Here is a 23,507-nt window from a genome sequence, read left to right as displayed (position 1 = left end):
AGAGGATTGTTCTATTCACTACTTAATTGTGGGAAGGCTTCTAGGGTTTGAGCATTCTTGAAAGGCTCATTCAGTAAAATTTCTTCCCCCCCTTCCTGTAGAGGACTGATCTTTGCGAACTCCTCAATTGTGTGACCTCATGATCTTTTTGACATGCAGGCAGTAGTTTCTATTTGGCTGGGTAAATAAACCAAGGAAGCGTAAGGTGTGTGATTCAAGACCCCAGAGGAATGGGAAGTGATGTTCTCTCCTTATGAGAAAAACTAATGTGACTTTTCTTCCTATCCTTTATATGTTTTGATTGCAGAAGAGTGATTTCGACTCTATTCCCAGCGGAGGACCAGCAGTTATGGTCCGAAGTACAAGCCAGGATTCTGAAGTTAGCACAGTGGTAGGATATGCCCAAAGTGAAATCTTGATGTGATTCACTGCTTGCTAAAGTGGGAGAGGGCATTTCGTGCCCACATTTTGTGTGGTATGGCTGCATATCATCATGCATGCATAATGTATGTCTATGAGCTCTCTCTCCAGAGCCTCTGAGTGGGTGGCAAGCATGTGTGTCTGATAGAACATACATAGTGCTTTATTAGCAGACTGCATCCTTCATGTATGGTGCTCATTGCTTTAACATATTCCTACATATTGGTGTATTTATGGAACTGGTGGATTGCAATGATTTTATAAATATGCCTTAGTTGTGTATAAACCACCTATAAAGAATAGAAGTTTAAAAATGTAACCTGAGAGCAAAAAAGGCAGATCGTTTGATGCATTAAAAACAACAACAAACTTTCTGATGTATTACCTTAAAGCACTTGAGTCATATCAAAATATGTCTGCTTGCTTTCTAATCAACTATAGGGCCTAGAGGGAAAAGGTAGCAGGAATGCATTCAGTAAAAAAAGAATGAGCCTTCTCCCTGCCACATGTTATCTGATATGGCATATTCCAGGAACAAAACCCAAGGAACTTTCCTTTTTGTTTTTGTTGTTGGTTTTTCTTCTCTCTAAACTGCTGCATACCTGTGAATATCTGGCTTTCCATTATCTTTTCCCAGCCTGTAACAAAAATAATACTCTGATTGTCTTTCTTTAATGGACCCAGAAATTGTATTCTGTGGGATGCTGCCCCAGACAGAAGAGGGGTCTAGAAGAGCTGGTTGATATTCAAGCATGTCCTCCTCCAAGCTCAAGAAAGGTCCATCCCGACAAGTAGGAAACCAAGCAAAGGCAGCAGGAGGACTGCATGGATGAGCAAAGAGCTCATAACTGAACTCAGACATAAGAAGGAAGTATACAAGAGGTGGAAGCAGGGGCAGGTGACCCAGGAGGAGTATGCATTTGCTGTCTCATCTTGCAGGGATAGGGTTAGGAAAGCCAATATGCACCCGGAGTTGAATCTGGCAAGGAATGTGAATGGAAGCAGGAAAGGATTCTACAAGTACATAGGCAGCAAGAGAAAGGACTAGGGAAAACATGGGCCTGCTGCTGAATGGGGCAGGGGAACTGGTGACAGATGGAAAAGTCTGAGGCATTGGGGCATTCTTTGCCTCAGTCTTTACCAGTAAAACTGGCCTTCGGGAATCCCAGGCCCCTGAGACCAGAGGAAAAGTCTGGCACAAGAAATACTTACCCTGGGTGGAGGATGACCAGGCTAAGGAGCACTTCAACAAGCTGGATACACATAAATCCATGGTTCCTGAGGGGTTGCAACCACAAGCACTGAGGGAGCTGGCTGATGCCATTACGAGGCTGCTCTCAGTTGTCTCTGAACAGTCATAGTCATTAGGAGAGGTTCCTGAAGACTGGAAGACAGCAAATGCCGCTCTTATCTTCGAGAAGGAAGATCTGGGGAGCTACACGCTGGCCAGCCTCACCTCAGTCCTTGTGAAAGGTGATGGAGAAAATCTTCCTGGAAAATGTTTCCAAACACATGAAGGACAAGAGGGTGAACGGGACTAGTCACCATGGATTTACAAAGGGGTAGGCGTGCTTAACCAACCTGATAGCCTTCTCCAATGAGATGACTAGCTTGGTGGATGAGGGGAGAGCAGCAGATGTTGTTTACCTCAACTTCTGTAAAGCTTTTGACACTGTCTCCTGTAACATAGACAAGCTGACAAAGTATGGGTTAGGTAAGTGGACAGTCAGGTGGACTGAAAACTGGCTGAATGACTGGGCCCAGAGGGTTGTGATCAGTGGCACGAAGTCCAGCTGGAGACAAGTCACTAGTGCTGTAGCCCCGGGGTCAGTACTGAGGCCAACACTGTTCAACATCTTCACTGATGACCTGGATAATGGTACAGAGCAAGTTCGCAGATGATACAAAACTGGGAGGAGTGATCTCCCAGATGGTTGTGCCACCGTTCAGAGGGGCCTCAACAGGCTGGAGAACTGGGCGGAGAGGAATCTATGAAGTTCAACAAGGGGAAAATGCCAAGTCCTATATCTGGGGAGGAAAAATCCCAGGCACCAGTACATGCTGGGGGCTGACCGGCTGGAACACAGTTTTGTTGGGAAGGACCTTGGGATCCTAGTGGACAACAAGCTGACCGTGAGCCAGCAATGCACTCTCATGGCAGAAAAGGCCAACGATATTCTGGGCTGTATTAAGAAGAGCATTTTCAGCAGATCGAGGGAGGTGATCCTACTCAGCACTGGTGAGGCTGCATCTGGAGTATTATGTTCTGGACTCCCCAGTACAAGAAGGATAAGGACTTACTGGAGTGAGTCCAGCTGAGGGCCACGAAGATGATTAAGGGACTGGAGCATCTTTCATGAGAGGAGAGACTGAGAGAGCTGGGACTCTTCAGCGTGGAGAAGAGAAGGCTCAGGGGGGATCTTATCAATGGGTATAAATACCTGATGGGAGGGAATGAAGGCAAGGGAGGCTCTTCTCAGTAGTGCCCACTGGCAGGACAAGAGGCAGTCAACACAAAAATTAAAGCATGGGAAATTCCATCTGAACACAAGAAAACACTTTTTTGGTTTGAGGGTGGTCAAACACTGGAGCAATTTGCCAAGAGAGGCTGTGGATTCTCCGTCTGTGGAGATTTTAAAAACCTGACTGGACATGGTCCTCAGCAATGTACTCTAGCTGACCCTGCTTGAGCAGGGGGGGGCTTGTCTATGAGATGATCTTAACAGATCCCTTCCAACATAAATAGTTCTGTGATTTTTCTGAAGGGCTTGTTGAGTCTCTCTCCATCTTTTTCTGCAGAGTAGGATTTGATGAAAAGATAATGTTACTGAAGGAGAAAAGGCAAATGTGGCCTTCAGTTGTACTGCTTCTTATTTTGTGCCTTAAGAAGAAACATTTTACAACTTTTCTTTCCACAGTGTCTTTGTCTATTGAAGGTAACTGCTTTATTTTTCTCCACAGGTTAGTAACAGTTCTGGAGAGACATTAGGAGCAGACAGTGACTTGAGTAGCAATGCTGGTGATGGCCCGAGTGTGGAAAATGGTGGAAATTTGACAGGATCCAGAGGCACTGTGTCAGACAGTGAAATTGAGACAAACTCTGCTACTAGCTCTATCTTTGTAAGGGCGTTGCAGACTTCCCTTTTTTATTATTAAATCTTGTACAGTAATAATTTCAATGTGTGTGCGTGTGTGGAAGAAGATCTCTGATTCTGTTCTACGGGTTAATCAGCAATGACTTACAATATTAAAATATTAAAGATGTAATTTTGTATGGATCCACGTACCTTTCTTCATTTCCTGTGCAATACATGGTTCTTTGAGAATAGTAGATTCACATCTCACACCATGTTACAGGCTCTAGCAATATTTAGTTCCCCCTCATTCAATATTTCTCTCAACCAAATGGACATTTAATTGCCGTTCAGAGGCGAAACAACATTGATGGCCATTGTTCAACCTTACCTAACCAAGAGGAACGGATTCCCTTGTTTCTTAGGAGCAGCTGTTTGATACAGGAAAGGTGTGACTTGTTGTAGGTTTAGCAGCTGTTCTCTTTCTTTAAAACATTACTTTAATCCTATTTGAAGTGTAGTCATAACTTTTAAATTTATTTTCCTAGTTGGAAGATCTGTATGCAGTAAAATTCAAATGATCTGAGAGCACTTCTTGTTCATTTTGGTTTTTAAAGTCTTTGGTTATTGGGTATAGCCTCTAATATGTCTAATATACATCTTACCAAGAAAATAATTATATGCTCGGTTTGGCTAAATCAAGCTGTCAGCCAAATATGAAAACAACTTGCAGTGCTTTAAGATTGGTCTCACTGTGTTCATTATTTTATAATCCTGATAAGATTGTAAAAGCCTTTACAGGGCTTCTACTTATAATTTTAAGCAACAAACAAAACCATTGTGCTTCACTGCAGATTTCTTCTAAAAGCATGAAAATGATGTAACCATGTCTGCTTATTTAGCTGCAAGAGGGTGTCTTCTCAGTTACTAAAGAGTTAGACTATTTTTTTTAAACATTTAGTTTTCTGTGTTTTTCTACTTGATTAATAAAACTAAATGGAATTTTAAGAACCCTTGCAACAGATGTAGAACAAAGATGATCGGTGTACATGATATCTGATGAATGTCAAGTATCGCACCATAGTTTGCCTGGTGGTAGAGAAATAGATGGGCCAGCTTTATTACTCCTGCTGGCTTATAGTCCCAGTACACAGTTCTTCAGACCAGATGATATGTTATTTGCTCAAACGTCATACCTTTGAGTGGTAAATGAAAGAAAAACCTGTAAAGTCTGAATGTGAGAGCGAGCTCAGGTAATCTTATTCTGCTTGTGAATATTCATTTTCTGTGTACTCCTGAGAAGGCTGTGTATTTCTTCCTCTGTTCCTCACAATCTGTACAATGACAGTGATATTGAGCTATTTCCTAAACAGTGGGAAGGATTTACTATCAGAATTTGGGCAAACTTACTGCATAAGCATGAAATACGGGGGATGACAGAAGAGGTTTAACTGTTCTTTCCTTTAGTCTGGGATTTGCAATTTTGTTTTGTCTACCAGTTTTCCTTCAGGGAAGCATTTTGCTTCCTCTGTGTTTCGATTTCTCTATCTGTCTCTCTTTGTTTTTCCTTTGTCTGACTCTGGACTTTTAAGTGTATTACCTTGCTCTTTGAACAGCATAATTTATTTGTTTTGTGAACATTTGTGGGAGAAGTTTGCAAACTGCATCTGTTAAGTACAACAGTGGAGTGCAAGAAACAGCCCTGCAGGGCACAGAGTTAAATTGTCTGACACCTCTTGTATTCTTTTCAGGCAAAGTCTCACAACCTGAAGCAGAGTGTGAAGGATAGCAAAGGCAGTACTCCAGGGAGAGGTCCAGAGGATGGGAACCAACGTGTCTATCTCTATGAAGGACTTTTGGGTAAACTTTTTTTTTGCAAGGAGGGGATCTTTTAGACTGAAGTTCAAGTGGAGTCATGTCTGGGGCAGACTGGAATTTTTACATTCCCAGAGACTGTTTTTAACTGCTTATTGTTGTCCATACTGGTAGAATAGGGGGGCGCATCAGGCCATTCGGAGTAAAGCCAAAGATTTGCTGGGGAGATTGAATAAGAGTTAGAGGAGATGGGTGTGAGTGGTGTAGTCTGCATAAAATGTAGTTTGTCCAAGTCTCTTGATGTTCTTGAAAATGAATTCTTTAAACTGTTGGAAAAAGAGGAGAAGGAACTTACTTAGGTATGCATGGAAGGCTAAAAAGTATCACTGATCTTGAAAAAAGATCCTTCTGCTGAAGTCATTGAACAGAGGGCTACTAAACTCGGAATACTAATGGCCTTTGAGTGTATCCTTGAATTAGGAGTATATTGGCTTTTTTGAAATGTATTTCATCTGGACTTGATGTTAATCAAGAGCTCTCTTTTCCTGTGTTTTTCATCCTTTCCATTTATCGTTCATACCTGCTTGGAATGGTGCAGGTAGGGATAAAGGATCTGTCTGGGACCAGTTAGAGGATGCTGCAATGGAAACCTTCTCTATGAGTAATAATCTTATCTTTCCACTTCTCTGTGTGTTTGCCATGATCTGTGTTTGTGTGAGATATTCCTGTCTCTCTTGGGCAGTGTTAACAGTATCTGGAAGAAGATACACTCCTTAAAGAATAGACATGAGAGGTACTTTTGTGTAAGGGTTTGAAAAGATTATGCCATGAATTAGAATGAGATCTCTTTTACACTTTTCTTCAGTTGTGATATTGCTTGTTGTTTAAAAGTAACTTTTTTTTTTCTTAATGGATTAATTGTGTGTTGGGTTATGGTATTTTCAAGGAGTGGGAAGGAACAGGAATTAATCTCAAAGTATTTGACTGGAGTAAATGAAATAAATGCTCAGTTTTTGTATACATTGCATAGGCAAAGAGCGTTCAACTTTGTGGGACCAGATGCAGTTCTGGGAAGATGCTTTTTTGGATGCTGTGATGTTAGAGAGAGAAGGAATGGGGATGGACCAGGGACCTCAGGAGATGATTGACAGGTAAAGTTCTTTAGTAGACCTCTTTCCTCCTCATTGTTTCACCTGGGGCTGAAACAGTAAAAAAAATTATTTTAATTCTGCTGAACATGCTTTGTCACTTTGTAAACCTTGTTACTATACCTGACTGTTCCAAAGTGAGCCTTTTGTCTTCCTGCTGGCCAGTATCTCCTGATACTGAAATGCTGTCTTCAGTTGTGACATATTTTTTTTTTTTTAACTCTTGTGGAGAGGTGATACTTCCAGAGAAATGGGTAACAAAAGCATAATCACAGTATCAATAGATGGAATAGACTAGATCAGTAATAAAGCAAGAGAGTTCTGTGGCAAGATTAATATATTCTGGAATAAAGCAAGATAACGGTGTGTTGACATAAAGTGAAAGAATTAAATGTCTTCAGAAATTGCATTTTGAGCTTTCTCAAAATGCAAAGTCACTTATAGGTGTTTTTACTTTACAGTTTATAGTTAAGAGAAACAGACAAAAAAAACCACGAGGGAACCACTCTCTAGAAATATCTGCATGGTTGCTTAAAGCTAGACTACTTCTAAGATTTCAATCTTCATTACCTGCTTGCTTTTTTCTTTTTTTTTCCTCAGCTCTGTTAATATCTGATCATTCTTAACTCTGTCTACCACCTGCAGCTGTACCACCTACACCCATGGTACCATGTAACATGGGATCTGGTAGCCAAAATAAGAACTAGTTTGTGGGGTGCTAGTTTGAAAACTGTTTCTTTTTCCACAAACTACCCACCTTACTGGAAAAAGAGAGTGCCTGTGCGCTGCCTTCATCAGTTTACTTCTGCCTTGCAGCTACATTTAAGCTCTTAAGGCGGGTAGCTCTTGTACTGAGTTATCTGTTCCTCTTCTGGCAGTTGTAATTGTCATGGAGCTGCAACTGCAGAAAAGAGGAAATGGATAAGCCCTGTGGACCACTGAGAACCTTCCCACTGAGCAGATGTTGTTTACTTCAACTAGTTAATAATTAATGGCAATGTTTAATTAGTGATCAGTGTTTTACTGGAAAATGCCCCTTTGGCTTAGTGTTTTTGGAGGTATTATTTGCCATACACTTTACAAACAGTAATCTGTCCTCTGCCAGTGCATTAGCTTTAGTGAATGAAGAATGCCTGTAAGTCTGCTTCAGATCTAGCTCTTCTTGCAGGTATCTTTCCCTGGGAGAACATGATCGAAAGCGTTTGGAGGATGATGAGGACCGCTTGTTGGCTACACTGCTGCATAATATGATTGCTTATATGCTTATGATAAAGGTGACTTTTTTTTTCTTTTTAATAGGTCACTGCTCAGATTTAAGCAGTATATTTTGTTGGTGTTGTCTTGAAACCATACATCTCTGTTCGCAGAGCTCAGAATAATGAAGTATAAAAGAATGTTATAAAACATCTCCTAATCTTAATGAAAAAATTGCTTCAGTACCTGGAGATTCTTTGAGATACATTGTCTGAGTTTACGCAGTACTATGCAATGGGTATGCATATACATTGCCATTTAAAATAGAAATTTAATATTTCTACTAGTAACTTTAGAGGACATTCCTATTTTTAAGAGTATGGGTTATAAATTAAGTAGAGAGCATCTTCTAATCTGATTTCCTCACAGCTGCAAATTCCAAACGTGGGCAGATTGTGAATATGCATATCTTAATGTAACTTAACAAGAAATTTGCCATTACTAGTAAGTAACCCTTTTTTTCTCGTTCAGTGGGCTGTCTGTATGCACCTTAGTGCTGTAGGTGGCTACTAGAAATATCTTAGAAATATCTGAATAATTTCTTAGGTAGTCCAAATCCTCCCACAAAGTCACTGGAAAATCAATCTTCTAAAATTTTTGTCATGTTTGGAATCTGCTTAGGTGCATGGTTTTACCTGTAAAAGATTTGATGCACTTTGCTGTCCAGTGCAACAGCTTGACAGTAAGAATAGCTGTACACAGGTGATAGTTTGATAACTTTCACTGTTTAAATGAGGAGGTGAGACATCATTCCATAGATAAAGAATGTCTGATACCCAACCAGTGGAAGAAGTTACTGTATGTATTTTTTTCTTTTTTTTTTCGGGGGGGGGGGGTGAGAGAGAAGGAAGCTATTGATTTTTCCTGACATAAATGAAATGTGAAGGTAAGTTTTAAGATGGGATTTGAATATATTTGGAATGAGTTTATTTCAGAAGACGACTGTGGGATTTGGCCATTAGGAAATGCATTGCTGCAGTACTTAAAGTAGAAGTAATAATAACCAGTGCAGTTACTTTCATCACAGGATGCAAAAGAGGAGAGCAAATAATATTGGTTTCAAAAGGCTATCTCATGACAAATGTTGATAGAGTTAGTCCCAGAGGGGAAGAGTGTTTTTTGGTGTGGCGAAAATAATCAGATCGCCGAGAACACAGTTTCCTGGGGGAACGGGATAAGGAGGCAAAAAGGATATTATGCCTTTGAAAATGATATCACTCTGCGCCTATGGGTTATAGATGAAAAGGGAATACAAAGGATCTGAGAGTTGTGATAAAAATATTGTTTCTTTCAGTGTATCTTCAGAGATGCTCAAGAGTGAGGATGGGTGAAGAATGGGGCAAAAGAAGGGTTGTGGGGTGTTGGGGGTTTTTTTTGTTATTGTTGTGGTTACTTTTTCCCCCCCGGATTATCAGTTTTGGGATAAAAGGTGGTGGATCTAGAATTTGGCATATATTATCTGAATATAGGATTTTTTTCAAGCAGTTAGAGTTAAGGCTTTAAGAGACTGAAGACTGTACCAAAGTATCTCATCTTAGGGCAGCTTCTAGTAGAAACTGCGAAGTTGGAAGGCCTTCTGTTACTAGAGAGGTGAATTCTTCTGAGCTGTCAAGGGAAGCATAATCCTCCAAACCCAACACCTTGGTATTTTAATTTATTTTCTTGTTTTGGGATAGCAGAGCCTAGTAGTTTTTACCTAAAAAATTCTTGAAAAATACAATGCTTTCTTTCAAGTGCAAAGAATTATTGCCAAAGGAAGAAAGCAGGTTGAGTTTGTTTTGTATGCTCCATAGCACTAAGGTCATAATCACAATATGATTTAAAAGAATGTCCGATCTAGCTTGAAGTTGGCACTCAAGCATGAGTGTACCGTCTTGAAGCCTTTAGTATCAATGGCTGGCATTCATAATAGCCTTTTGAAATGGCACCTGGGGCAGAAATGTTTTGATTCGGAGCTTCCCTGTAGTTCATCTTCAGGAGGAACCTGCTGCTGTTTGAGGACTATCTGGAAATGTTTGTTAGAGCCCTGGCCTAGTGACCAGGAAACAGATCATGAGAGAGTGAGAATTCTGAAAGATATCATGCCTTTGTGTTAATATTTCTTGTGTTTTGGGCTCCACAGTTGACTAAACCAGGTCTTTGTAGGGGAAGAGGTGGAGAAGCTAGCCTGGCAGATGAGACCCATCACATAAGTGGCAACATGGAGAACTGAGTCTTTTGATGTCAGTAGTTGGAAGTGGAGGGTAGTGGAATTGCTGCTCGGTTGTGCAAGAGTAGGTGGGAAATCTGTTGTGCACAATATCACTTGCCCGGTAGCTGGGAAAAGTGGTGTACGTGCAACTTCTGCTTGTACTGCTAGCTCTAGCATGACTGAGCTGGACATCAGTTGTTTTGCTGTTTTAGCAATGGAAACCAAGATACGTTGATTTTGGGAGAGAGGAGTTGCTGCCTGTGAATAGAGAAGAGTATGTAACTGTCTCGATATCTGCTTTCTAGGTGAACAAGAATGATATTAGGAAAAAGGTGCGTCGTCTAATGGGCAAATCACATATTGGATTGGTGCACAGCCAGCAGATAAATGATATTCTAGACAAACTTGCCAATCTGGTAAGTAAAACAGTGATGAGTGATGTACCTGTGGGAGCTACAGTGGAGGAAAAAAATTATCTGAAAATTCTTCTATAAATGGTCTGCAACACTAATTTAAAAATATTAAAAATAATTAAATTGAATTATTAAACACTGCCTTCACATGTATAGAATAAAGACGGTGATTGTATGACCCTGTTTATATTATAATTTTATGCAGTTATCAGTTAGAACTGCATTACAAATATGTATAAACATGACACTTCAGCACCACAGTTCTATGCAACCCTAATGTTTTCTTAATATCACTTTTGTGGGTGGAAACCTTTATTCTTACTATAACGAGTGTTTAGTTTTCCATCAGTTTCCAGGTCATTATAAGACTTGTAGCAATCAGTTTCTATACAAAACTGTTCCCACTATCAGCTGCCATGCAGAATAAACCTTATGTCCTATAATGCTCATTAAGAATATAGGCTAACACTTAAGTTAATAAAACTAGCCAGCTTTTATCACAACCATCACCAGGGTGGATGCAAGTTAGGCCCTTTGAAAGCTAATTTTTCAATGCATTTTTACATTTGGAACTTAGTTTTATGCACAGAAAAGACACAAAATTATCTTAAAATTAATTGGGGAAAAAGCAGACCAGTTTACTGCAATGTTACTGGAACCCAGACGCCTCACTATGCCATACTGAGTATGGTACCAGCGTGAATGTTGTTGGATGCTGTGATAACTCTTAGTCACACTTGTTGAAACTAAATAGAGTATCTTGCTTAAGGCTTTGTCCAAAATTGCCTCCAATCAGCTGTGTTAAAAATATTTCTTTTCTCTTTCATTTGTTGAAAATGCTTCTAGTGTCACCTAATGGACTTTTTTTCAATGGATCAGGAGAAATTGGTTTCAAAGTTCATTAATGATAGCATATTTTTTTCTCTAGAATGGACGGGAACTCCCTGTGAGACCCAGCGGCAGCCGTCACATCAAGAAACAGACTTTTGTAGTACATGCTGGGACAGACACAACAGGAGACATATTTTTCATGGAGGTAGAGACAAGAATAATATTAATGCAACTAGTAGCATTCAATAAATAATAGTAGAAATCTTATGTAATATTTTGTGCTCCCAGGTATGTGATGATTGCATTGTGCTGAGAAGCAACATTGGAACTGTGTATGAACGTTGGTGGTATGAGAAACTCATCAACATGACTTACTGTCCCAAAACAAAAGTGCTGTGCCTCTGGCGGAGGAATGGTCAGGAGACACAACTGAACAAGTTCTACACAAAGAAGGTACACATCTTGTTTAACACACATAGTACTGAGGGAAAACTGCTTAGAACAAACAAATCCTTGGTGTGTCATATTCCACATTTAATCAGAAAATAGCATTCTCTCTCCAGCACTGGTTACTGAACTGCAATGGCTGTTTAACAGCACTGACATCTGAAGCTGGCATTGTGTCTGTTATTTACCTGAAGACAGTAGTACAGCAGGATGTAATTTAAGAAATGACACGTGTAGCTTTTACTTGGTTTTTTTGGTTAGAAGGAGGAGAACATCAGTATTTCTTATAAAGGTAGTAAAAATATGGTGGTAGATTCATGGGGAAAAAGCTAAATAAAACTATGTCTTAGTAATTGAGTTAATTGTGTCATTTTTAATGGCAAACCCAAACTGACAAAATAGATAAAAATTTTTCTCCGTGGGCCCATGTTTGATTTTTGTTTCATATATGCCTACGTTGTCCACTAACATAAAAGCTGTTTTCTTCTCCTTATGATTAATTGCAAATGTAAAGAAATAGCTTAAACCTACAGGGAAAACTTCAGTACCTCTTAGAACTCCAGTAACTCCTACACAATGACCAGGAAAGAAAATGTAAAGATTTGTAAATGCAAGTAATATATTGAAAGGTTATAACCTTTGAGATATATAAAGGGATTAGATTTCTGCTTGCAAAAATTAATTTTACATAGACTGGGTCATCATAATGCAGGTGGGAATACAAAGGGAAGGAAGACAAAAGCAGTGTGCTACAGAAGTTACTTGGAAAACTAATTGCATGTATCTTGGGCTTCAGATAGAAAATTTTCTTAAATTTTGCTCTGAGATTATGGCTTAACAGTATTTGGTATTAGAGAGAGGAGTTGGGGTAAGATGAATAGAATAATATGGCATAAGGAAATTGCTGTGAATAACAAAAAGATAGATCATACGAGCATGACCAGTAACATTGATTGCTAAAAGCTGAAAGAAAGGGAGAGATTGTGATATTGTTTTGAGCCTTTTGCTACACTAGGAAACTGAGTAAACTTGGTTAGATTGCTCATGAGCATGCGCCAAGCCAAGAACTCTTCACTAGCTTGTGCTATGAAATGATATGAAATAGTTTCTCTGTCACCTCAAAAAATAAATATAAATACCATCTAGTAATTAGCTGTGGTTGAACTTTTACAGGCTTTTTTTTTGTCATTATGCACCACATCGGGTTTGGTCTTTTTGTAGAGTCTTAGAATCTTGCTGTTCTTTTCCATTAGTAATTTGGAAAAATAACATTGTATTACTCTTCTTTTATATGTTAGTGTCGGGAATTATACTACTGTGTAAAAGACAGTATGGAGCGAGCAGCAGCAAGACAGCAAAGCATTAAACCAGGTACAAGATTTTGCTTGTTGGGAACATTTGTTGTTTAATCTGAAATCAACATTTTTTTATTAATAACTTCTTTGAACATAATCTCCTTTTACTTGGAAATCTGAGGGTAGCTTTGTACATCCATGTGTACGTAGCAGGCTTAGTGTTATCATTAGCTTGCCCCCATATACCTCACTCTAAATATAAACAGAAACAAAACACCTGTATAAAGAAGAGTTACATGTAAGGAGGACTAGCTGCCAGTAAAATGATAACTAAGAAAAGACTATGAAACTTCGGCTTTGCTTTCTCTTCATGGTTGGCTAGCTACTCCTTATATTTCTGATTGAGACATAGAACTATGTTATCCACTTTGTGTTGCGAATGGAGGCTAATAAATATGCTTGTTTGTCTTAGTGAATCTACAGTGATGAATCTGCAGCTTTCTGCAGACTTTCAATGCACAAACCTTTTCTATATTGGAAAGTCTTGTACTGGTGCAAGTCAAAAGGTGCAGTTAACCCAATGTCCTTACCTCAGTATAACTTCTCCAGTGTAGATGTTCTTAGTTTAGCATCATCATCTGGGACAGGATAGTATAATTATACTGGTGAAACTTTGCTTGGCAAACACGCTTTTCCTGTTGAGTCAAAAAACCTAGAAAAGGGGATTTGCAATTTTGGGAGACCGAGTTGTTGGGAAGGCAATTTTCCATTTTTCTTAGTACCCAGAGAGCAGCAGGTGCTGTATGTACCTGGGTAACAAACACGAAGGTGGCTTATTTTATACCTTCCTAAGATGGTTGTTTCTCCCTTGCTGGAATCTGTTTGCAGGTTCAGGGTAACATCGCTGTGGTTTCGTGTTTTCAAGTTTGATTTTTGTTGCAACTATTTCTTTTTTTTTCAAGTGGATACTAGGACTCTGGGAGCCATGCTTTGAAGTACAAGCCTATTTTAGGTGTGTCTTAATGCCAAATCTAAGGGATCTGCATTTTTATACTCATAACTGCCATCAGCATGACTGAGAAAATGACTTGTGTTTAAATCTAGCATCCTCAGTGTTCAACCCTCAGCTAGCTGTTGGAGCTTGGAAGAGCCACCATTTTCTTCCTCCTACCATTAGTCCAATTTAATTTGAGGAGAGGGAGGAAGGATTGGGCTTTCACTGAGGGTAGAGGAGGCAAAAGTGTCTTTGAAAGCTATTTTAAGAATTTTGCAATAATATATTAAAAATGTGTTTGAAAGCTATTCTCCAGAGTTCAGTGGTTCTGCACAAATGAAAAGTTTTTAAAAATCATTATAAGAAAGCATTTTCTAGCTGAACTGAATGATGTAAAAGAAACTAAATGAAAATGCGTACATTGTCATCTATTAATGTCCTCAATTAAATTGTCATTGTTGTAACCATGTTGACTTTTTAATTGTTGAAAGCATAAAATGCCATACAAAATCATCAAGCTCACAAATGCAAGCCTAGTTTGTACTTGCTTATGTGTTTGTACTTAAGACTATGCTGTCTGTGGTGTAAGGCAACTGCAGTGTCTTACCATGCAGAAATGAAAGGTGGCATTTAAAACAAACAAACAAAACTCCAAAATGAACTCCAATAAATACAGACTGAGCTGACATCAATGTCCCTTCATGTAACCCGGATGAAATTTCTTACGATACTTAAAAGTCTAGCGGTTCTCAGAAGGCTGTCATTAGTGACTGGACTCTACTGAAATGCTGCCTACTATTCTTAGTAGTGTCCTCTTGCTGCACACATCAAATGGAAATTGTGTTTTTATTGTTTTATATTTTCCTTCCACATATCATGACTTGGCTGACTGCTTTCTGTTCTTTCTATTGCTCTCTTTCTCTCTTTGGATATTTTTGTTTGTTTGTTTTTCTTTGATTTTTTTTTTTTAATTAACATATCACAGGCCCTGAATTGGGTGGTGAGTTCCCTGTGCAGGATATGAAAACCGGTGAAGGAGGTCTTCTTCAGGTCACACTGGAAGGAATTAATCTGAAATTTATGCACAGTCAGGTATGAGGGAAATCTGTGAGAAGATTGTGAGCATGAAGCTTTTTGCAGCACGCCTGTATATGTGTTTCCTCTTCCTAGAGTATCAACAAGGACAAGGGATAGCGTGATGGGGGTAAAAAAGCATATGTATATTTACACACAAACACACACGCATATATAAATATATATATATGTATGTAAAAATACACTGAAATTAAATATCAGGAAAACTATAATCAACTGAAGAAAAACATTGATACAGGTTTCAGCTTCTTGTTTCTGGTGGTCTGAATTGTCTAAGCACAAAACAAATGGTAGCCAGTATATTAAGGGACAGAAAAAGTAATCAATAGTAATCTAAACTGCCATAATGCATCACACTGAACATATCCTGATGGCATAAGCAGTCAACCTTAAAGATACAGTGTCTGAATATTGCAGGTACAGAGGGCAACCTTCAGCATCATATTTAATCTGTCTTGTTTTAAAATTTGAGAAATCGTGTAGAATTTATTATGAAAATAAAATGGGAAAGTGGCTCTTACTGTAATTCACAAAAATAAGAAAAAATTACTGATTCTTTTTTCCTTCTGAATAGCATATCTTGTGGGCATAGAGGAAACACAACTAGAATTGTCATTTCTTCCTTTCTCTGGATGTCGTTTCTGTTGCTTCCTTTGATCCTTGTTTTTTATTTTGCTTTGTGTTTTTTTGTTTTGCATATGATATTAAATGCATGCTATGCTACACGGGGGGGGGGGGGGGGGGGGGAGAGAAAATTTGTGTGTATGAGAGAGAAAGAAAAGCTGTTGTCAGTCCTCTGTGGAGTGTTTTTTCCTTTCCTCCTGACTAGACTTTTCTCCCCACACAAGCTTTGTTTTTCTTTGAGGATACCTCAGTGTAGATCCCACTGGAAGTGCATGTGCATCTCAAACACACATGCCCAGAATCTTTAATACTTCTCCCAAGGTCACAGCAGCACCATGTGCCTCTTTGAGTTCGTATGTGCCAGTATAAGGAGTGGAGAGTTGTGAACCTCCTTCAGTTTTCTTCCTTTCTATTACCAGGGTAGAACCTGGACTACAGCTGACCTGCTGTAGTATTTCAAACCTACTCTGTGATGGAACAGTCTACCTGTACAACTTAGTTATAGGTTTTACCTTTTTATTGGATATGCCAAAATATAAAGAACTGCAAGAGGAACTCATCAGTAGTACAGAATGAATTTTCATAGTTATTGGAAATGGCAGGTCTAAAGCCTTTGAAAATTAAACCCTGCTCTCGAAGAAAGAGTTTGATATCATTATAGATGGACGTAATAGAAATTACGTTGTCCTAAGGTAAGGACACACCATAGGGAATATTCTGTTTGCTTCTCCTTTTTCTTCTTCTGCCAGAAGTCAAAAAAGATGCTGAGCTCAAACTGCTAATCTCTTGAACAGTCTATGGAGATGACTCTATTTCATAAATGAACAGCCAGGCATATATGCATTTGCAGTGAGAAAAGATATATTAAGAAGGTACACACATCATCATCATCATGGTTTCTTAAGTGTAACAGGCATCTTCACAAGACAAAGACACTCAGTGTTAAGCACATAGTGAGCACACATGCATCTGTCCAAAAGAAAAACTCCAAATCCTAGAACATACCCTTGTCCTTAAATTCAAAGCCTTTTTTTTTTCCTGAAAGACTGCAATGACCTTCTGAAAGAAACCTTAGGGAAACCTAGTTCCGATTTGTTATTATATGACTGTCAGGACCATTACCAGTTGAATTTCGTACCACAGATACTGAGTCCTGTGATACCACCAGCACTCCTAGAGTACTAGCTTTATCATATCCTTCCTTACAGAGAATGGTGTTCTAATTTGCTGTATGTGGTGAAAATTACTACATCTTTTCTGGAAGACAGTCTGTGCAGGTCAGACCCAGAATGTATACCAGCTGTCTCCCCCACCTGAAAGATTATTCCTCCTCTTCATCACCTTTCCAATGAGGCTGTAGCCAGATCAGCTTCCATTACTTGAGATGGATATTGAAACAAGTACATTTCTGGAAAATATACTTAATTTATTCAATATGTTTAATTCTTGGTCTGTTAGATTTACATTGCCAGCTGGCAAGGGCATTCAGTACCATTTAACAGACCTAAGACATAGCCTTGTTTTCCTTCTCAAAACAAAGTGTCTAGACAGATATCAAAAGTCTGCCATTTGAGCATCTGTGTAGAATGGACAACTGTAGCAGTTATGCAAAGGACTCCTAATAGTTGCACCATACAGAACAAAATCCCAATTTCATAATCTGTGGAGCTAAAGGGTGTTTGCATTCTTAGTCTAACACTCATCAACCAATCTGTTTTCTTAGTAAAAGGTCTGCTGCTCTAGATGAATTCTCCTTTCCAATTTTCATATAAATTATATGAATTGCTCCCTAAGGCAGCTGATTTCAGAATATGCATATGAGCATGATTAAAACCAGGATCCTACAACCGTTCGTCTGTGTTGAAAATGGCTTTTTCTGTTTCTGTTGAGTTTGGATGGGGATACTGACCAACAAGTGCCTACAGGACCTCATCAGGCACAGCTTTCTCTTCATCTTCCTTTCCTTACTCCATGTACAAGCCCTGTTCTTGGTCCTCTTTCCAAGTACTCTTTTCAGCAATGCAACTTACTAAAAGAAGGTATTTCTGTTGCCCTGCTTGGTTGGATGTCATAGAAATAATTCATTTAGAACACAGGAAGAGGAGTTCCCACTTAAAAAAAAAAAAAAAAGATAAATGGAGTCTATTCTGTCCTACCTGAGAAGATTGAACATACTGCTTCAGTGTTAGAATGGTGCTTGCTTTCATTAAAATGTTTTTGAAGGCTCTTGGTTTGCAATGTATATACTTTCTTACCGCCTTGTGAATTCCTCAGGAAATGTCTTAGATGCATGGTGGGCCAACCTATTATTGACATGGGATAGTTGTCTTTAGTGTTCACAAATTGTCTCACCATCCTGGCAGCACAAATAAGTTTAAGAAGAAAAAATGTTCAAATCTATCTGTGCCTAGCAGGTCAGAGGAAGTCCTTTGGAGTAGGGAGGAATCAAGTGTACCTGTGGCATTGGCAGACTATTCTGAGTTTACATCTACAAATTTGTTGTAATATTGGGCCTCAGTAACTCTGTCCCCATTATGAATTCATCTGTGTCAAACACAGATGGAAGTTTAATAAAATGCAGCAGGCACATGCCCATCTACAGTAGGATCCACACTGAATGCTCTGTCTTGAAGAACCACAGTTTCCCTAGGGTAAGTAACTGTTATTTCCTTTACGCTTTTTTTCTGATTGAGTGAGAGGAGAGCATCTCTAATGTAACAAGAAATTGCCCATCAACTCATGTCTTCTGAAAATTGATAACTTACTGTAATTGTGACAAACTTGATAAATTCTCATCTTGTTCATAACTCTTGTGGAAATGCAGCACTCCTTAACATTATACTTGGATCATGAGCACCTGGGGCAGTCAAGTCTTTTAGGCAGCTTTACTGTTACCAGATAAAACAGCCAGTGTTTCCCCTGAGCCTTTCTATGGGCTTTGTGAATTTTGTACTCTAGACTACTAGCAAAAACTTTTCACAGAAAATATTACAGAAAAAGGAAACTAAGTGCAGTAAAGAAAGTGTTCTGTTATTGACTTGTTTACTCTGTAACTGTTCCTCAGAAAATAAAATGTTTTTGACCAACTAAACTGATATAGAACATGGGCAAAAACAGGCAAACAAAAAAGATGGGATTAAGTCTCCTCTCCCTGAGTGCTTGAATGTAAGCAGAAAGCAAGCTTCAGATTTTCTGATTAAGTAAGTGGAAGTTTAGTTTTTTATATTGAGCAAAAAAATATCCTGGGTCTGTTTGTTAGCTCTCTGCTAATAAAAAAAATAATAAAACCCCTCTGACTTGAAAATCAACCTGACTTCTCTCAGATGTACGGTGCATTTGCTGATCTCTATTGATACAGATAAGCCTGTTTCTTAAAAAAAACCACAACAATTTCTGGTGTTGACTTCCTTTGCCTTTCTTGGGTAGCATATAATCTATGATTACATGGGTGTTGCTAGTGTTGGATTCAAAAGGGTTACAGATATTTCCTTTCCCTTCTTTCCAAGACAATGAAGTTTCTCTAATAACCTTTTTAAAAAAAGGTCCTGAGATCATGGTGTCATAAGTGTATAGGCATTGAAAGTATCAGTCCACACTATTGTAATATAGCCTTGCAAGGGTCTCTTAAGGTATTGGACGTAGACGTACTTGGAATGTTAGGGCAATGTTACTTTTAGTGTTTCTCTTGCCTTGAAAAAGGAACTATATTAGAAACTGGAATATGGAATTGATTCCTTATAGCACTTTCTACAGATTCTTATGTCCGTGTACTGACTCTGACTCTTTTGGAGATGTGCATATAAGAAGGGACTGTTTTGTATCTTGAAATAGATTGGATATTGAACAAACTCCTTATACTCAGAGAACTTGTTTATTCATGCAATCTTGGCATCTTGGTTCTGGACTGAAAAACCTAGTCGTGTAGTTCAACTGTTTTGTCTTTTGGGGTTCATGTATGTAAAACATGAGTTTAAAGCAGGTTTGTTTTCTAAGTGACTGCTCAGCTGGCAGCAGCCATATGTGAAGTGAGCAAACAATAGAGAAGGGTTGAAACTCTCTCGTCCTGCTTAAAGCAGAAAACTGGTACTGACTGTTAAAGAGGACAGTTCCAAGAGTAAGTATGCAGATTATATGTCATAAACTGTAGTAAAATCTTAAACGGCAGGCTCTCAGGGAGGAGGAAGATTAGTGGTTCCTCACTGGATAATATTCAACTACTGGATTGGTTAGGAGGATCAGTGTCAGGGTGGGAAGTATAGTGCCCCTTACCTGCCCTCTGTGCTGGAGGAGGATGCATGGAGGGGCAGAAACTAACTGGGATGGATCAGAGGCTATAAATTGTGCCAAATTTGGGAGCCAGCTTTTTTCTCGTCCCCCTCTTCTGTTGTATTTCAGGTGTGTTGGTATTCTTTTAGCAATAACTCATTTGAGTGCCTGAAGGGGTAGCAATGTTGGATATGTCAGAGTTACTAACTCCTTCGTTTCTCTTCCATGCTTTCTCCTCCTGCAAGGAGCGGAAGGTACTTCATCTTCTGCTGTCTTCGCTTCTTAGCACTTTTAAGTTATTTGTTGATTTCTAGCCTTGTGGCAAGTTTGTCTTTTGAATATTTATTTCACCCTTTATTTATATATTAAACTGTAAATGAACTGGTAGTGTATGCTACAACACTTCAGGTTGTATCTGCTGTGATGATGTTTTTGTTTAATTTTGGTTTTTAGTTTAAAAAAAACAAACCTGACTAATTTTATGTTACTTTTCCTCCTGTTTTTGTAGGTTTTCATAGAGCTGAATCACATTAAAAAGTGCAATACTGTGCGAGGAGTCTTTGTCCTGGAGGAATTTGGTAATTACATTATTTTGATATTAGGTCTGTACTCACATGGCAGTAACTCAAATTTCCAGTCTTCAGATTCAGAGTTGCACTGCAGTTTCAAAGATGGGAGAGAAATGTAGATTGCATATGAGAAGTTGCCTAACTGAGAGATGGGTGACTTAACATAAAAATTTATACATTAATTTTCATCATATTAAGATTTGTGGACAGGTGCTTTTTGTGAATAGACAAAGATGTTCTGAGTCTTCTGAAGCAAACAAAACACAGTTAAACTTGGATGTGTGTAGGAATTTTCTTTGGTATGTTCCTTTTTCATCTGAGAAACCACATTTTTAAGCAGGACTTATAGTTGATCTTTCTCAACACACTATGCTTTCATTACAAAGAATTACTGTTAATTGCAAAGTTTCCTTTTTGCTCTATGTGGAATTTCATTTTTGTTGTATGAAGCAGAACACGTTTTGTCAGGTTGCACTTTATTTATCCTATGGTTTTTTTTTCAGAGCATGACTGGTAAAGAGTGGAAAAGTAAAGGTTGAGGAGAATAGAGAATTTGTGCTATTTTGGTCAGTTGTTGCTATTACATATAATCTGCCTACAGTCTAGTCTGGGGAAAATTCTGGGTTACTATAGTCTTAGTGTCAGCCACACTATACTTAACTAGTGTCTGAAAAAAATGAGTGACTTCAGATGCAGCTCTCAGAAGAGTGATCCACATACTTCTCTTGAAATAGTCCCCAAACCCATATTGGTTTATTCTTCCACCAATCTGTGAGACGTTTTTCTAAGTCTGAAGTGTATGTATGAAACATTTAAAAACAAGATAAAATTTACAACATTCTTTCCATAGTAGATCAGCATCCATACTTTGGCCATTAATCAAAATCTAAATCAGCAGCTTCCTTTACCAAGACTCTCATTGTTCTTTGGTGCTGTGAATAGAATGTTCTGGCTGAGGGATTCTCTCTTAGAATATAAAAGGCAGTTAATACGAGATTGATGAAATTAATGTCTTTGTCCATAATAATGTGTTGCCTCCTTTTGGTGATACAAAGTTATAAAGTATTCAAATGATAAAGCCTTTCTGACTACTGCAGTTTGCTTGTTGTTTGCCATAAATTAATCTCCCAGAAGTTTGGGATTTGAATTTGTGAACAATTTTTTCCCATTTTCTGAAAATGTTGTTCATGGTTCAAATGATCAGATCAGTGTATTTAAACCCTGAAAAATTTCTAGTAGTTTAGATGTTCAGAAGTTGTCTGCACTTTATAGTTGCATATTCCTTTGATACCGTGTTTTCACCCTGGCGGGCGTGATTCATTTTACTACTTATAGAAATTACTTAAGGCTGTAAAATATTATTGATAAGTTTTGCAAAGGTGAGAGTTCAGAAGCCATAAAATTAGCTTAAAGAATTTCAGCCTCTGAAATCTTTAACTTAAAAGAAATTCCTTGGATCAGAAATGAATCTTGGATCATTTTTGAGAGGTTTTAACTCAAAGTATTTCTTTTAATAGTTTGTTTATATTGCACAAGAAGAAAGACAGTGTTTGACTTAGTTATTTCCAGTCAACTTCTATTGATGACTGTGTAATACAGCATATAGCCCCTAAATAATGACTGTAATAACTGTAAGAAAAAGAGCTTTTTTAACAGAAAATTTTGTAATCAAGGGCCTATTGCAAAAGTTAGAATTGTGATATGGAACTTATGAAAGGGTAATTTCAAGAAGTAATTAAAAATAAACTGGGAGTTGGACACTACAAACAAAAGCTGAGAAATTAAACCAATTAAATTAAAAATACCCTCCTCCCAAAATAGAAGTCACAGGCAAGAACCAATTTAAATGTACCAAACAAGATTTACAATTTGCCCATCCAGCTAATAAAGAGAAAGAAGAAAGGAAGAAAGATGTTGCAGGGGAGCTAACCTTTCTTCTTGTGCAGAGATGAGAGACTACCTCAGAGCTGTTTTTTTAATCGTTATAAAGATGAGAAGAATATGCCAATCTGTCCTGTTCAAGATAAATTAACATGTTAATTTGTTAAGAGTAAACTAACAGCATTCACCAAAAACGTGCATGGACGTCTTAAGAATGAAGTTATTTAGCTGTGTTAAACATTGTGAATGTTGTGATCAAATTCATTATGGTAGGAGTATACTGAAGTACTGTCTCCTCTTAGAAAGGTAGAAAGTGGTAAGCACATCCTCCAGTCTGACGGGAAATACTTCAGTACAAGATTTGTTTATTTGATTTTGCCAAGCACGAGTGCTCCAAGTTTAGTGATATCGCGGCAGGAAATTAAAGGTCTGTCTGTGTTAACGCTGGGTTTAGATGGCAGCATGAAAGTTGGAATTGTGATTTCAGAGCAGGATGCAAGCAGAAGTTCAGGAATTGTTGCCCACAAATGGAAGTGGAGATTTAAGTAAGTGAGGAAATATAAGGCTCTTCCCTCTGGAATTTGAGTTACTGCTGTGTACTTGTGCTTTACTTTCTTGTGGCCCCTTCACCGCCGCTGCTATGAAAACCTTCATTCTCCAGCAGGTAAAGTGATGTCCCCTAAACTCATTCTATGCTAGCGCCATATTTTCATTCACAGGACCAAAGGCTGCAGGATGGTGCTTAATAATTTACTCCCTTCATCCACTTAGTTCAACAGCATCAAGAATAACTTTTAATGTTAGAAGAAAAGTGCTTCTGCTAATCTCTTAATTTGAGGCCTGGGTCTTTTTTTTTTTTTTTTCTCTTCCTTCTTTTTTCTTTGGCTTCTGCAATGGTAGTGCTTTGACTTCTCTGAGTGTAAATCCAAACCCATTCTTTTCACTCTTCCTAACTCAGTCCTCTCAGGAGAATTTTCCCCATTGGAAGGACTGTGAAGGAGTACTTTACTTAAAGACAAGGCATCTTACTGTGAAGTGTGGAGGCAGTACCTTGCCTAGGTGCTCTCCTGTTCCCTCTCTTCCTATTCTCAATTATGATACAGGACTTTACAGCTTCCCTTCTCTCCTTCCCTCGTGGCACAAGGTCCTTACAGCTTTCCCTTCCTGCTTTTTGAAGAGTATATGAACAG

The 23,507-nt window shown here is 38.5% G+C and overlaps 1 protein-coding gene across 19 annotated transcripts in view; it reads left to right on the top strand.

The window, feature by feature from the left end:
* The window catches only part of MADD (MAP kinase activating death domain), a 73,249-nt gene that overhangs the window by 44,471 nt on the left and 5,271 nt on the right, over positions 1-23,507 (top strand). For 13 of the 19 annotated variants that reach the window (XM_072863562.1, XM_072863577.1, XM_072863574.1 and 10 more), the window contains 12 exons: positions 308-391; positions 3,382-3,540; positions 5,246-5,354; positions 5,908-5,970; positions 6,340-6,460; positions 7,626-7,731; positions 10,208-10,318; positions 11,244-11,351; positions 11,435-11,599; positions 12,892-12,964; positions 14,868-14,974; positions 20,376-20,445. In XM_072863562.1, the coding sequence (XP_072719663.1) occupies positions 308-391; positions 3,382-3,540; positions 5,246-5,354; positions 5,908-5,970; positions 6,340-6,460; positions 7,626-7,731; positions 10,208-10,318; positions 11,244-11,351; positions 11,435-11,599; positions 12,892-12,964; positions 14,868-14,974; positions 20,376-20,445 (1,276 nt within the window). The remainder of the gene's footprint in view (positions 1-307; positions 392-3,381; positions 3,541-5,245; positions 5,355-5,907; positions 5,971-6,339; positions 6,461-7,625; positions 7,732-10,207; positions 10,319-11,243; positions 11,352-11,434; positions 11,600-12,891; positions 12,965-14,867; positions 14,975-20,375; positions 20,446-23,507) is intronic. The other 6 variants (XM_072863579.1, XM_072863578.1, XM_072863580.1 and 3 more) reach the window with 1 other exon arrangement.

This window comes from Ciconia boyciana, chromosome 6, assembly GCF_034638445.1.
Source record: "Ciconia boyciana chromosome 6, ASM3463844v1, whole genome shotgun sequence".
Classification (NCBI taxonomy): Eukaryota; Metazoa; Chordata; class Aves; order Ciconiiformes; family Ciconiidae; genus Ciconia; species Ciconia boyciana.
This window is presented reverse-complemented; position numbering and strand designations above follow the sequence as displayed.